At 40.5% G+C, this 17,028-nt stretch overlaps 1 protein-coding gene across 1 annotated transcript; it reads right to left on the bottom strand.

Moving 5' to 3' along the window:
* Positions 1-849: 849 nt before the first annotated feature.
* Positions 850-2,439, bottom strand: LOC130077450 (zymogen granule membrane protein 16-like). The gene is made up of 4 exons (XM_056242688.1): positions 2,363-2,439; positions 2,048-2,138; positions 1,646-1,790; positions 850-1,386 (listed from the first exon to the last, which is right to left on the bottom strand). The coding sequence occupies exons 2-4, from the start codon at positions 2,100-2,102 to the stop codon at positions 1,074-1,076; spliced, it is 513 nt and encodes a 170-aa protein (XP_056098663.1). The 5' UTR covers positions 2,103-2,138; positions 2,363-2,439; the 3' UTR covers positions 850-1,073.
* Between the last annotated feature and the right edge of the window lie 14,589 nt (positions 2,440-17,028).

Consider the following 17,028-nt stretch of genomic DNA (forward strand, 5'->3'; position numbering starts at 1 on the left):
TTCTGTTGCCACCGGGTTCTTTCAATTGATTCCAGTGGAGTTTCTCCTGGCCCTGATAGCGGTCGGCCCCTCTCTCTGAAATTTACGAGGTAGAGCTGGAACTGCTCAGTCCAGGTGGCCAAACACCGTCCGCTCTCAGGTCCAGAAGGCACTTCCAAGGAATCCCACTATTCTGACACCAATCTGTTGTGGCAAAAATTCATCTCAAACAAACATCACTGCGTAAGAGACACTCAGAGTCAAATTATATAAAATAGAAGTATTTATTCTTGCAAGAATAGGAGCAGTCTAATACACAGTTGTTACCCTGTGCAGAAGAGTGACACACCCCCAGACAGACTGAACTAGCTTTTATCTTAGTTCCAAGGCCTTCTTCCCCCCAGAGCCTTCCTCCCAGTAGTTTTCCATAGACGTCACTAGTTGGCCCACTAAGCTCCCCTGCACCAAATGGCCTTCTGACATCTAGGTCAGAGGTCCTTGTTCGTCTGTTCTCTGGAGTGTCTCCCTCTTCTGCCTCCCCAGGTACATAAACAGAATCTTCTCTCACTACAAGTGAGAGACACACATGTGACATTCTTTGAATCATCTATATTTAACTAAAGATCAATGAATAACATTAAAATTGCCACCACAACCAAAAATCTTGTGTGGAGAAAAGGATGGAACAACTGGTGTGGTTTTCACACAATAAATATTGAAATGATTTGTTTATTGCATACCTAGTTTAGATTATCATATTAAAAATGTAATGTCATATTTGTATATAAATTTTTAAATTTTTATAGGTAAACAATACAATCTATACTTTAAAGGCATTTGAAAGTAGCACAAAAATAAATGAAGGCGTGGTAAATGTTTTAAAGTCAGTTTTATTGTGAGCATTCAATGAAAAAAGTATATCATTTGTTTTAATAAGTTTCAATAAAAATCAACTTCAATAGTAAAATCAAGCATAATCAGAAATCATTCAAATAATGATGACAAGAGGATTATTATCACAATTTTTAAGAGCAAAGAAAAAAATAGTAGGCTACTTATTAACTTGCATTTTCCTCACATAAACACATATTTCTTTATGATAAATTTAACACAGCCCAGTGAGCCCCAATGGAGGTAAGGGCAAATCCATTCTGTCGACCGCTGAGGAAGCGTAGTGCACTTCCATCACGGGTCGGGTAGAAGTTAAATGAAAGTCCAGTAGGCTGCCCCACTTTGAAAGAGCGGCCCTCATTAGTGACAAACATAAGCTCAGATATGTAACCAGAGTAATACTTTCCAGAGACCTGAACGAAATATTCGTTGTCGAAGAGTGTCATCGACCTTTCATTGCCATAAGCGTTCATGCCAACCAGTTCCGTCCAGTTACCGTCATATTGCAACTGGAGCCTAAACAGATAGGGAATTTGCCATTATTGTTAAAATAATTCACAGCAAAATACCATATAACTAACATAAAAACAATACAGAATAAATACTGGTAAATGACAGAATGTTGAAAATGCCATGAGGTCTTTCATTTGTTGCAAAATGGATTTACTGTGTGTGTAGGCAACCAGTCCAAAAATTATGACAGATCAGGTTCTTTGGGAATTGATCAAATGTTGCCTAAATGTGTAAATATCTAGCAGTGCTTGGGGAAAGTTACCCATTGATGTAGTTGTTGTAGTAGTATCCATAGTAGGGATATTCATAAACTCTGATTCCAGTGATGCGACCCTCTTGTGCAGTGGAAAATTCAGTTCCACTGCCATCCCCGACAGCAGGGGAGTACGAGTAATTATCAGGTAAAGCTGGAAAGGTAATTAACAGCTATTGGTCTCTAAAATAAAAATGTGTTTTTTCAATTATGACTAAACCCCTTTTTTTATTGGACCTTTATTTTGGCTTTTTTAGTTATACACAGGTCAAAACCTGGCAATTTATTGCTATTCTATTTTTAAAATGTCCTCTAATGCCTAACACTTGATGCATATTCAATTAGTCAACACTGATTTATTTATTGAAATTCTGACTTTAAAAAAACTTGAGTTGAGTTAGGGATACTCACGCATGGTCATGCTCATGGCATAAAGGCAAGAGAGTACCACAAAATAATGCAGCATTTTGGAATGCTTAGTTGTTCACTGCTCTCTGGGAATCTAGATCAAACCAAAAACAAGTGTTAAGTTATTAAACTGTTAATTCTTTAAGAATGTTTTAGCAATATGCAGATGACAATAGTTTAAGACATAATAAATTATGATTTAAAAACAAACAACACAATTTTTACCGTATCCACAAAAAAAGAATAGACAAATATATTAATGAAAATATTTAAGAGTATGTATTCATGATGTACAATATTGTTAATTGATGTCGTTACCTGTAGTTAAGCCTGAGTGGATGTTCCTTGACGAAGACAGCAAACCAAACCATCATTTATACTCTCTTACTGGTCCAGCCTCTTCTTTTTTTTCTTTTTTTTTTAGATTCTTTCATGCTTCATGCTTGTTTCTGGAAGGAAAATATTTCAAAACAGAATTTCCTTGTTGTTGATCATCACCTGATACATTTCTGGAATACATATTTCTTATTTTAAATGAATGCATGACGTCAGATAATTTTCAGAACAAGTTTTAACCCCTTACAAGTAACCTCCAATTTTGACAAGTGATGCATTCATGACATACCTAAAATAAAAAGGTTTCTGCTTATAAGTCATTCTGAATAGACGCATAACACACATATATTTAGAAAGCCAACCCTTGAGAGTTTCCAGTTCAAGACTCAAAATTAATCAGACTGTTATTAATATTGAGATATATAAGCTCAAACATAAAAACAAAGACAACAAATATTAATAATTATTAATATAATAAATATTTATTAAATGATTAATTTAAAAAAAAAAAACCTATCCTTGAAACTTGAATATTTAAATTCTTTAATAAAAATATGTTATGGAATAGAAAGCTCCTGCAGCAGGTGCATTAGCACAACAAGTAGCATCAAGCTACATGACACAATTTAATTGATTATTTTTCCCTTTTACTTAACCCTTAAACAGGCAAGAGTGGAAAATGCTAAGCAAAAAATAATTTCATTTAATTTTTTATATCATCTGGACTTAAATAAAACATATCCAAAAGAATTTTTAAATTGTTTTATATATTTTGGATTTTATGAGTTGTGTCTCCTGAGATACGTTGCCTGATTAGGGTATAAAAGGGAACAAGTCATTAATGTGTTAACTGTTACTGCCACTGTATGTTTAAAACAATTATATCCCATACTTCACCTGATCTAATGTTGACAAATTATATATCATTCAAAAGCTTACGAACTCAAGATTCAGCATGTGAAACCCTTTTTGAAATTGGACGTTGTTACCATAGAAACGGTACTCTAAATTATTTTAATGGGCTCCTCCCCTTTTGGGCATTGTCATGTTTTATAATTTATGATCAAAACCTTTTCTAATCTTGACAAAACACATATTGTCAGAAAGGTCTGAGTCTCAAGGTTCCATATTTTGTGACAGAAGTGATATTTGGACAGAAATTTATTAATTTGTTATGGTAGAATGCATACAATTAAATTCAATGGAATGTAAGTCAACCGGTGGCTATTTTTGGTATTATGCCTAAACAAAATCTCATGGGAACTTCAAATTTGGAACACAACTTGGTTAGATATATGGCTTTGATTTTATAGTAATTTTATAGTAAAAAATATTTTGTAAAATACATATTTTATAAAAAAGAATAAATATTAAGTACAGTATATTTGATTTAATGTAAGTTTTAAACTTCCTTAACTTTTTCATACTTTCATTTTTTGAAGTGCTTTCACTTCAGCAATAATCTGCTGACTGTTTTCTTTAAAACAAAATTAGGTCTATATTCCAAAGCATTCTTGAATAACAATCATTTAAGTTTGAATAGTGCAGTCTCAGGAGACATTTCAAAACGTGCTAAATAACAACATGAACAACAGATTACTTAATTTTCTCCTTCAGTACCTTAAGACAATGTTCACAATTAATGTTAGCAGTATTCTCTTTTTTTCAGAAGAAAAGTAAGTTTAATATATATTTACTTATCTCAAAATCTGAATCTTCTTCACCACTGGCAGCCATGTTGGATTTAGGTTAGGCTGACTAATTGATCACAAAAAAATTGAAGCAAATCATGTGACCAGCATACTCAAAACAGATCAGGCTGTCATAAGTGATAAAAGAATTTGATGAAAAAATTGTTCTTATGCCCCAAAAAAAGACAATAAAAACGATGTATCTCGTAAGACACGTTGCCTGTTTTAGGGTTAAAGCTCACTTTAAAACACCATCGAGTATTTGTATCATATTCCGGTTGCGTTTTAAAATGGTTTCAAGTCAAAAAAAGATTTTGAAATATGTTTTATTTAACATTTTATATGAAGCTATCCTTACCTAGCATGCACACTGGAAGCCTACCTGATACCTTATGCATTATGTAAATCCTACCATTCATTGCGAAAACACTTGAACGAGTTGCTTTCAACCAAGTATCATCTTTCCTGTCTCTGAACAACCAGCTGGATGTCAACCAATCTGGCTTCAAGAAAGGGCATTCAACCGAGACCACATTACTATCGGTCACAGAAGCCCTGCGGATCGCAAAAGCTGCTTCCAAATCATCAGTTCTCATTCTCCTGGACCTGTCTGCTGCCTTCGACACTGTGAATCATCAGATCCTTATGTCCACTCTCTCATCACTGGGCATCACTGGAACTGCCCTCCACTGGTTTGAGTCCTATCTCACAGGTAGGTCCTTCAGGGTCGCATTGAGAGGCGAGGTATCCAAAGCACATCAACTGACCACAGGGGTTCCTCAGGGCTCAGTTCTTGGACCACTCCGCTTCTCCATTTACACCACATCACTGGGACCATCATACAGGCACATGGTTTCTCTTACCATTGCTATGCTGATGACACTCAGCTCTACCTCTCATTTCAACCAGATGATCCCACAGTAGCTGCACAGATCTCAAGCTGTCTGGCGGACATCTCAGCATGGATGAAGGAACATCACCTGCAGCTCAACCTGACAAAAACTGAGCTTCTCGTCCTCCCTGCTAATCTGTCTCCACAGCACGACTTCACTATCCAGCTAGATTCTTCCTCAATCACCCCATCAAAGTCGGCCAGAAATCTTGGTGTTATCTTTGATGACCAGCTGACCTTCACAGACCACATTACAAAGACAGCTCGATCATGCAGGTTTGCAATGCACAACATCAGGAAGATCAGGCCTTTCCTAACTGAGCATGCAACACAACTTCTTGTCCAGGCCCTGGTTATCTCTAGGCTTGATTACTGCAATGCTCTTCTGGCTGGACTTCCATCTTGTGCAACTAAACCTCTACAAATGATCCAGAATGCTGCTGCTCGTCTTATTTTCAACGAGCCCAAAAGGGCCCACGTCACTCCTCTGTTCATCTCTCTGCACTGGCTACCACTTGCTGCTCGCATCAAGTTCAAGGCATTGACACTTGCTTACAGATTGACCACAGGCTCAGCTCCCTCCTACTTTCACTCGCTCCTACGAGTCTACATCCCTACCAGAAGCTTACGATCAATCAATGAGCGACGGCTCATGGTACCTTCACAAAGAGCCACAAAATCACTCTCCAGAACATTCTCATTGACGGTTCCATGCTGGTGGAACGATCTGCCCACACTCATCCGGAATGCAAAATCCCTGACAGCATTTAAAAGACAACCGAAAACTCATCTCTTCCGTGAGCACTTAACATAAAAAAAAAAAAAAAAACTTAAATCCTCACTTGTCTGGTTTATGCTACTCTGAGCAATGTTTGAACTTTGTATTTTGAGCACTTCTTGAGTTGTTATTGTCTCTTCACGATGACTCGTTTGGTTAGTCCTCAGATGTAAGTCGCTTTGGATAAAAGCGTCTGCTAAATGACTAAATGTAAATGTAAATACGTCGAAATCACACGAAATCACAAACAAACCATATATATTAAAAACGTGCATTTATTAGTTTCTTGATTAGGGTGAAGAGACGTTATTATAGCTTTGTTACGACGGAGGTTGGAATGACGAAGTAAACAAGGACCTGCGTCAGAAGGGCTGGGGCACGTTCAAGATCACAACGGTGCGCAACGTTTTGCTACGGTTTCCGGGTTGAACGTCATGTTTCCTGGAAACGGCGTGCACCGGTGTGCAACGGGGTTTGAGATGCGTTTTCTCTTGTTTGGTGGGTGTGTCAGAACTGCAGTCCAATCAGCAGCAACATGTATATAAAGCACACGGTATTAAAGAGAACTCGCACAATGGATGTAATTTACAAATGTGTTCGATAAGCAACAACTGAGGATATTAGAAGACATGTTTGTGTAAGTCTTATTGTAAAAATATAGGATATCAACATAATGATGTAGTTGTTTATATTTTTAGCTTAATTGCAAGTGTGTGACATTTGGTATAGAAATAAACAATGCATGTAAAGTGCTTTTCCTAAAAATGAGAAAGAAAATACGGGGTATTAATAAAACAGTATGAACAACAAATAAAGTCAGTATGTGAGGCTAACTAGATGTGTTTTAGTCTTTATTAGGTAAGATGTGCTTCCATTTCAGTTTCCACAAATCCCTTAACTCGATTGGGATGTTCTCTTGTGTTCTGGGCGGCAAGTGCAGTAACTGTAACATCGGGCATATTTTGTAGTATTAAACATATTTATACCGACTTCATCAGGCTCTGAAAATTATTCACAAAGAACACAAAAAGCCTTCTAAGTTGCCGTAGTTGCAACTCTTGCGTCATCACAACAGTGCGTTCAACGCATCACCGTTTCTGTTTAATAAACGTTCTGCATCGTTTTATCGGCGCTGAACGCAGCCCTGGTTTATGATCACGTAGGATCACCTGTACAGCGAATGAGAGCGCGCTGATATCATATAGAGAGCCTAAGTCCCGCCCCTCCGCTTCCGACTCATGGGACCTTGTTTCGGAAAAAATATGTATGGTAGTCAATGGCGAGACAACTTATCTTTTTATTCCGTCTGAACTGTGCCCTGAATTACACATATGATGTTTGTCAATTTAAAAGATAATTATGAAAGTCAAGAAAGTCGCAGTTTGTCATAAAACAGAAGAGTAACATTTAGTTTTATGTGAAAATCGCTCAATGAACTACATCTCCCGGGAAGCGAAACAACGAGCGAGATCCGTTGCTCGTGTGTGTGCAGTCTGGTACAAAACACTCAGGCATGACGGCGTAACGTTACGATTATAACGTAAGACTATAGAAAAAATGACAGACGTTAGCTTCAGTAAAGTTAGCTTCATTCATTGAGAGAAAATGTGCGCCTTTTGGGTTTGTAGTCTTTGTAATTACGTATTTTCACAGTCTTATACCTCAACAGTTTTACATCAAACTGCGACTTTCTTGACTTTAAAATGTATCTTTTAAATTGACAAACATCATATGTGTAATTCAGGGCACAAGTCAAACGAGATCAAAATATTTGTTGTCTCTCGCCATTGACTACCATACAATATTTTTCTGAAATAAGGTCCCATGGCGGTCGACCGGAAGGGGAGGGACTTAGGCTCTCTATACTGACGCAAATCAGGAAGAAGAGACACAGACCTCGCTGTGTTCGCTGTTTGAACTCTTCAATCGCATATTTCAGTGAAAAACTGATTAGAAATGTTATTCTGCATCGACGAAATATTTTACAAACATGTGTTAATTAATTATTATTTCTCCAAATATGCGCACCATTGGACTAAAAGCCCTGGCGGATGCTGTATATTGCATGTATGTGAACACAAATAAACCGGAGAAGATGTGAATGAATGCTTTATGAGTGATGATTTCTATTCAAAATAACGAACGTTACAGAATTATTATTTTGCACTCCTGGCATAAATTAAGAAATTAAAGTCACTGCAAACTAGTTTAATCATAAACAGTGATCAAATATCAAAGCTGGAGTCTTAAATCTTTCTAATGATGCTGAGTTTGTCCAGATCAAGTAACATGTGTGATGTTTAAATGAGTAATGATACTATTGAATGAAAGTAGAACAGCGATAATCTGGGGTCACTGGTGATCTTTGACGAGGGGTTTTAAGTAGGGATGTCCCGATCCGATCACGCGATCGGAAATCGGGCCCGATCACGTGGTTTCAGACTCGATCGGAATCGGACGTTACCTCCTGATCAGGACTCGGATATATGTAAATTGGGGTGTAACGGTACATGTATTCGTAATTATTGAACCGTTTCGGTACGAGGCTTCCGGTTCGGTACGCATATACCGAACGATTGCTAGGACCATTTTTCCTGCAGACAAAATCCGCGCTGGCGCGGTCACCACAACGTTGCGCAACATCAAATGGCAAACGTAATGAAAGCAGAACGCAACTGCGCTTCTCATTATATTGTGCTTAACGGACCATTATCAGTTCGGACCAGCAACATCTGTGCAGCGCGAGATCAAGCGAAGAGATCCAGTGAAGAAAACATTTGAATTCGCCACTGAAGTAATAACATCGCTGCGAGATCTAGTGAGAAGCATTCAAATTTCTCCGTTATTAACCGTAGATCTCTATTAGATCAAACAGCGCTGACGTGGGAACCAGGAGAAACATTGTGCCGTGAATGAACATGGATTTAATCTTGCACTTTAAAACTCAAATATTATATAAATATATATTTAAATGTTATTTTTAATATGATTACCAAAACATTATTTGTTCATCCTTCAAAGATTACCCCCATTTATAAACCTGAAAGTTTCAAGATGTAGGAAAACTACAAAAATAGTTTTTCTTTTAATAAATAGGAAATTTCTCTGGCATTTCTTTCTTTTTGCTGTATCCTGTCGAACCGAACCGCAAATTTTGTGAACTGTTACACCCCTAATGTAGGCCTATATTATATTCTCATTATTTTTTTATACACTTTTAAAACATTTTTATTTTTTGTTTACATGCCTGCCGGGTATTTTAAGTTGAGGTGCTATTTGTTTTTATATTAGACTTTTTCTATATTTACTGTTGCACTAAAGTCCAAAAGTGAAGATTTTATGTTATTTATTACTTGATTGTTCAAGCTACCTCACAGAAGTGCTCTGTTTGTTAACAGAGTTGTTGAATGTTAAAATAAGGTGAATTAAATAAAAAATAAGGAACATCCTGGATCTGTTTTTTCTCTCTTCTTTATTTTTTTTAAATGTATTATATAAGTATCGGATCGGGACTCGGGATCGGTAGATACTCAAAATCAAATGACTCGGACTCGGACTCGAGGGCAAAAAAACCTGATCGGGACAGCCTTAGTTTTAAGTAATGAAAAAACGTTTTGATGTCAGTAAACCTTTTCCAGTAAAAATATTTTTAGTTTTCTTAAAGTTTGATCATCTGATCATTACAAACCTTTGCAGCCCGCAGGCCATTGGAAACTGTATATTATATATTCTATACTGTATACAGGTACAGAATGTAAAACACAGTCAGCATCTTGAGAGGTAAATTTGCATTTATATTATTACTCATAATTTTTCTACCAACCATTGTAAACACTGTCTAAAGAATTGGATTTTTTATTAAAATAAATAAATAAATACTTAAGTAAAATACTTTTTTGTTTTATGAGTTCTCTGAAAATGGAACCTATGACCTTGGCATTGCTATTGACATGCTCCACCAGCAGCTACAGGTATCAACATTTGACTAACTGTCTTAATTTATAATAGTTATCAAGACGAATAAAATATTTATACATGTTTATTTTGGCTGAATGTGAGAAAAATATATTATAAACATTAAGAAGACCTATTTAGAATGCTATGTGGTAAAACAAATAATACAATATAGATTTTGGCCAAGTATGAAACATGCTGTCATGAAAGCTCACTATATAATTGAGAAATTAGTAATACTTTATATTAATATAATAATAATAATAATAACAATAATAAAATGTATTATTATTAATAATATATATATTATTAATTATATTAATATGAATAATACTAATATTCTTTCTTATAAAAAAAATAGACAATAGGCTACATTTCTGTCGAATTTCTGCATTGTTGACATATAGAGCAGAGACAAATTGATTAACTTCAAGGCTGAGCTGCAACAACAGTGACCTCAACTGATGCTCTGGGGTAGAACACAGCTCAATGAGTCCCAATGAACATGATGCCCCATTCTGTCGACCACTAATGTTCATAAGGCTACTCCAAGAGCACGATTAGGGACAAATATATGCTGATACAGAGACCTGAACAATCAATTAATAGTCAAGAATTGTCATGTCCATTGGAGTACCATAATGTGCTAGCCCGACTTCGTCATACTCATATTCTAGTCAGAATGTGAGTCTGATACTGCTCCATAGGGCTTTGATTATGAGGCGTGTCTTAACCGAACCAGGGAAGAAAAAAAAACTCTGCACTCAATTGGATAGACCTACAACCAATCAGAGCAACGCAGTAAGGATTTTTTTTATGAGCTATGCAAATTGTCAACAGAACTCAACTGTACGCACGCTGGAGAAGTAGTAAAATAATGAGTGTTGCTTCTTTTACTTGGTCCTCAATGAGTGCGACCAAAGGAGAAACCACAACGACCACTGGGTTTTCATTGCGTTCCCTCTTCTTAGCGACCATCGGAGCCAGCTGATAAATTAAACTTTTGCCGAATCCCGTAGGAAGGACGGCAAACACATCTTTCCGATCGACAAATGCCTTGATTGCAGTTCTCTGTTCGTCTTTTAAAATTAATGCGCTGTCGATTTCTTTTACAACAGACGAGATAGCAGAATATACATCTCAATTCTCCAGCTGCAGTCACCTTTGAGGGAAACCAGTTCAACCCAAGCGCTCTTTGATAACGTGATGATTACGTAACTGCAGATCATCTGTCCATCATCGTATAAAGCCCGCCCTGGCAATTTGATTGGCCGACCATTTCTGAACCGTTCATAATTACTCCTCAATGGATCGAGTCCAGACCGAACTTCCCGACCAAAAAATGTTGTGGGTGGGGTTCGGGCTGGCATCCAGGGCAGGCTAATAATGTGCATCAATCAGTGATGTCCACTTAGTGTCATATTTCAGTTAGATCCTAATCAGATATGTGACACCAATAAATGTCTTTCTAATAAACTCTAAAATTGAGGTGTTTTTTTTTGTGTTGTAAAAATTAATTTCACACCCTTTAAAAAAAATCATATATGAATGCTCAGTATCCTCTGTCCAGTGATGTGTGGCTAACTTACCCAATAATGTACATTTACATTTACCTGACGCTTTTATCCAAAGCGACTTACAATTGCTATATATGTCAGAGGTCGCACGCCTCTGGAGCAACTAGGGGTTAAGTGTCTTGCTCAGGGACACATTGGTGTCTCACAGTGGATTCGAACCCAGGTCTCTCACACCAAAGGAATGTGTCTTATCCACTTCGCCATCACCACCCCAAAATTGTATTGCCAGTGATGGCCCTGATACCAGTGATGTGACCCTCATGTGCAGAGGGCTATGCACTTCCACTGCCATCCCCAAAAGTCAGGGAATAAGAGTATTGAACATAACTTATAGAACATCTATACAGCATAATGGAATCATTGATGCACAATAATTGAGCCTTGTCTCCTGATTTTTTTTTTTTTTTTGCAGCAGTACAAGTCCGTTAATTTATATAGTGGAAAAATGTGAATGGTTTAACATTGCAGTAATGGAATTTATTTTTGAAAAAATAGAATAAAATATTTTTTATCAAAAATTATTATATTCTATTTAAATAGTTTTGTTTAATTTCATTTGTGTTATCAGTAATGTGCATTAGGGTGTTTTGTGTTACATTTTATATTATGTAATGGTTATTGGATTGTTTTAGTGTCATGTGTTAACACGATGGTGTATTGTCCATAGATATCCATAATAAAGGCTAGATGTCTTACGGCGGAGTCTCTATCGTCATAACCGGCGGCCATCTTGTCACAGGCAAGCTTTCTGGCGGGCTCTGTGGTACCCGATGTAAGATGAGTGATCAGCACGAACACAAATACTCTTATCTCGTTGAAATCTTGACGGATTTACAAACGGTTTGGTTTCTTACAAACAAGCCATTTGTTCTTACAAACAAATGGCTATAATTCTGGATGATTATTTATTTATACACTTATTATTCATAAGTATGCAGTGTCATAGCTACATCTCTGACGTTTATAACAAACCAAACCGTTTGAAAATCGGTAGAAAATTTAGCAAGTTATGGTTATTTAAAAAGTACATGCACCATTAAAACACGTTACGAGTGAGCGAGCTGCCTGTGACAAGATGGCCACCAGGTGCGGACGTCGACCTCCATTGGCCAGCAGCGCGGACGAGACATCTAGCCTTTATTATTGATATCTATGGTATTGTCTCTGTGTATAACCCAAAGCGTGCCGCACAAGTCCTGAAAAGTGAAGCCAAAGTGCCTCGATCGCCCCCAGGTGGTTGGTCCCAGTATAGGTCATAAACCCCGCCTCTCCATGTAGTCTAATGGAATGTGAGGGAAACTAAACAATCAAATTACACTTCAAATATTTTTAAACTTAAATATTTTTTTTTTTCCCAAAGATGTTTTCTGTCAATTTAGGTAGTTTTTATAACGCTGTAGAGACTAACCGTTTCTGCTAGAGTGTGGGCGGGACCTTGATATCGATTCCACTTTACGCTCACAATTTTTCACCATCGGAATGGTACGGGATGGAATGATACTGCACACAAACAAATTCTTACTGAAAGCAATTTTTTTGAGATATCAACCTGGATCACAGCTTGTTTAGATTTATGGATTTGATTTTCGAGTAAAAGATTTTCGAGTTTTGGAGTAAAACGTATTTTGGAAAATATATAGGCTATTTCATATAAAAATTTGAGATGGTATTTTTGTGCATTTTAAAAACAATAAATGTAAAATCTTATTACTTTTTTCAAGCTCACTTTTTAAACTTTTTTTCACTTCAGCAATAATCTGCCAAGTCTCGTTTTTAAAGAGATCTGTGATCCAAAGTATTTAAGTTTGTTTAAAGTTTAAGTTGGAAATTTCATTTTCAGGTCCATGCTGAGTAAAAAAAAAACTGGAAAAAGTAAATAAATAGATTATAACTACTGCATAGTTATAATTTAGTACAAAAAAATTCCCTAAAAATACTCAATGTTAAATAAAAAACATTATCAAACTAAAATATTGTACAGTCATTTCATTGAAATAAAAAATAAACTGACATTCTTGACAACACGATCAGTACAAGAGGGTTAACCCCGCCCATCTTGTTACCTGATTATTGGTTCAGTTGTACCACCTGCTCTCCCTCATTTCCTGCCTTGTTTGCTCCCTATTTATTCTCCTTGTGTTTGAAATGCTGTGCCATTTTGACATATTATGTACTGTTTGTGTCCTGCCCTGCCTGATCCTGTAACCATGCCCAGACTTGTTTTCCCCTTCGGGGTTGTTTTGTTTTTGTTTTATTTTTTTTATCAATAAAGCCCATATCTCTGCGTCCTCTCCTCATCCATTTACCCTAAACCCTGACAATATAATAGTATTCAATATATGATAATATATATTTTCAAATCCAAAATATTTTCAAAATGTTTTTCGTTTTTATTCTACTGTTTGCAAAATAAAAAAAAATTCAGCAACTCTTTTTGTTTTTTTTTCAAGCTGCTCAGATTTAGATTAACTCTCATGAACTTTCATGATTTTTACTGTTATTTAAAAGTTACATTTTAATTGTATGGATAAACAGCTTTGGCATTTTGATAACATTATTTGTGCTATACAAGAAAATATTCAAATTGTTTTAGAGCAACATGAGGTTGATGACATGGTTAATGGTAAATGATGACAGAATTTTCAGTTCCCTTTCGTAGTCACTCCGAGTTACGTCGGATGACGGAGAATGGGGGTTTCGCCAGAAAGCCAATCCTCTTCGAGTATTAAAAAACGAGCCAATGGCAAAGAAATGCCATGGGTCTGCGGAATTTGCATAATGTATCTCCGCCTCACCGCGTGAGTATTCAAGGAGAGACACCTGCAACAGCAGATCATGTTTTCGCTTCGGAGCCAAGAGAACCTCTTCACTCCACAGCCACAAGAACTGAGTTTACAAGTGACTCACCTCTTCGAGACGAGCGAACTCTCCAGTGTTGGTGTGACGGCGTTACCCAGCGAGTTCTCACATTGCCTGCGATCTGTGCAGTGGTCTGCCAGACTTTGTGTTTTCTCCCTGGTCGCCTCAGCATTGCAGAGTTTTTCCTCTCCTAAAAGAGCTGCACGTGGCACGTCTTTTTAAAGATGTCTCGCCCGTGTTCTTCTGGTTGCGGTCGATATCTGTCATCTTCTGATGGGCACGAGCGCTGCTTTGTGTGTCTGGGCTTTGAGCACGCTAAAGCAGCGCTCGTGGATGACTCATGTTCCTTCTGTGGGAACATGGCCATCGCAACACTTAGATTAAGACTCAATGATCTATCAGTGAGAGTCCCCGCGTCCACCACCCGTTCTGCTTCCTCCACGAGAGGTGGTAGTTCGGCTGGGGGACAGGGTGATCTGAGGGTGACGGTGTGGAGCAATCCGACGATGCGTCCTCGGACCACGCCCCCCTCCGCTGTGTTGCAACCCGCGAGTGCCGCGGTGATTCAGGCGGGCGCTTCTTCGGAAGCCCCGCGTGTTTCATTCGGCGCTCCAGAGGAGGACGCGATGTCGATCGCGGCATCACAAGGTGGGCTCGATTCTTCGGGAAGTGAGGATCCGGCTGCGTTGCCTCCTTCGGGAGTCCCAGCGTTGCCCGTGTCGGATCCCGAGATGACAGCTATGCTGTCCCGGGCAGCCGTGAGCATCGGGCTAGAGTGGAACCCTCCGCCCTGCCCCGAGCGCTCGCGGCTGGACGATTGGTTTTTGGGTGCGGCTGCCGCCTCACGGCCTCAGCCAACCCCAATTCCTTTCTTCCCGGAGCTGCATGAGGAGCTGTCGAGATCATGGAAGGCTCCTTTGACCTCCCGTGAACGCTCGTCAGCTTTCTCCGCCTTTCCTCCCCTCGATGGCGCAGCTGTCCATGGGTACACTGGGATTCCCCCGGTGGAGCGCTCTGTTGCGATGCAACTGTGTCCTCAGAGCGCCTCCTCTCGTGGTAATCCTAAGCACCCGTCCAAGGCCTGTAGATTCTCGTCATCTATGGTGGCGAGGTCTCACAGAGCTGCAGGACAGGCGGCTGCTGCTTTGCATGCTATGAGCACCTTGCAGGTCTACCAGGCCCAGCTGCTCAGAGACATGCACGAGGGCAGGACTGACCCAGGGACGTTCGACGAACTGCGTGCCGCCACTGACCTCGCTCTCCGGGCGACGAAAGTGGCCTCACGCTCCCTGGGTCAGGTGATGGCCACTAATGTGGTCCAGGAGCGTCACCTTTGGCTGAACCTGGCCGATATGCGGGACGTTGAGCGGACTCGTCTGCTCGACGCCCCCATATCCCAGGCCGGCCTCTTCGGTGGAGCGGTTGAAGACTTCGCCCAGCAGTTTTCAACCGCACAGAAGCAGTCTGAGGCGATTAAACATATTCTGCCCCGACGGCCAGCTGCTGCCTCCACCCAGCCGTCGGCACAGACGCCTCAGCCTGCTCGCCGCCGAGGGCGCCCTCCTGCGGCTCCCGCCCCTCCCGCACGGCCCCAGCAGCAGCCTTCACCCGGGCCGCGTCGTGGAGGAAGCCGCAGGAAGGCGCCCCAGCCTTCGCTTCGCTGCCCCTCCGGGGGGACGCCTGTGGCTCGGATGATTCCGCTGGATCAGTTTTTGGGGGCTTGGTTAGAGCTCCCCAATCTGTCCCGTTGGGTCGCCCGAACTATCAGGCTCGGCTATGCGATTCAGTTCGCACGGTCTCCTCCCCGCTTCAGGGGAGTCCGCTTTACTATGGTCGGTGGCAATGCCCCGATCATGAGAGCGGAGGTTGCTACCCTGCTGGCGAAGGGTGCAATCGAGGCTGTCCCTCCAGCCGAGATGAGGTCAGGGTTCTACAGCCCCTACTTCATTGTCCCCAAGAAAACCGGTGGGTTACGGCCAATCCTGGATTTGCGCGTCTTGAACCGCTCCCTTCACAGGCTGCCGTTCAAGATGCTCACGGCCAAACGCATTTTCGAATGCGTGCGGCCACAGGATTGGTTTGCAGCGATAGACCTGAAGGACGCCTACTTTCATGTCTCCATTTTACCTCGACACAGACCGTTTCTTCGGTTTGCTTTCGAGGGGCAGGCATACCAGTACGCGGTTCTCCCATTCGGGTTGGCTCTGTCTCCTCGCGTCTTTAGGAAGGTCTTCGAGGCAGCCCTTGTTCCCCTACGCGAACACGGGGTTCGAATCCTGAATTATCTCGACGACTGGCTAATATTAGCTCACTCTCGAGATCAGGTTTGCGAACACAGAGACCTTGTGCTCCGGCACCTAGCCCGTCTGGGCCTTCGGGTCAACTGGGAGAAGAGCAAACTTTGCCCCGTGCAGAGGATCTCTTTTCTCAGTATGGAGATAGACTCGGTCGCCATGTCCGCGCAGCTTACGAGCGAGCGCGCACACTCACTGCTGACTTGTCTTCGACAGTTCGAGGGCAAGAGTGCGGTCCCACTGAAACTTTTTCAGAGGCTCCTGGGGCATATGGCATCCGCAGCCGCGGCAACGCCACTCGGATTGCTTCATATGAGACCGCTTCAGCTGTGGCTTCGTGATTGGGTCCCGAGGTGGGCATGGCATCGCGGTACGCTCAGAGTTCCAATAACTCCGACCTGCCGTCAGACCTTCACCCCGTGGCGGAACCTCAGCTTTCTACGGGCCGGAGTTCCCCTAGAACGAGTTTCCAGGCATGTTGTTGTCTCCACAGATGCCTCTGCCACGGGCTGGGCCGCCGTGTGCAATGGACATGCAGCCGCGGGCTCCTGGACAGGACCCCAGCGCCTCATGCATGTCAATTGCCTCGAGTTGCTGGCAGTA

Source organism: Rhinichthys klamathensis, unplaced genomic scaffold (genome assembly GCF_029890125.1).
Source record: "Rhinichthys klamathensis goyatoka isolate OS25496 unplaced genomic scaffold, OSU_Roscu_1.1 h1tg000023l_1, whole genome shotgun sequence".
NCBI lineage: Eukaryota > Metazoa > Chordata > Actinopteri > Cypriniformes > Leuciscidae > Rhinichthys > Rhinichthys klamathensis.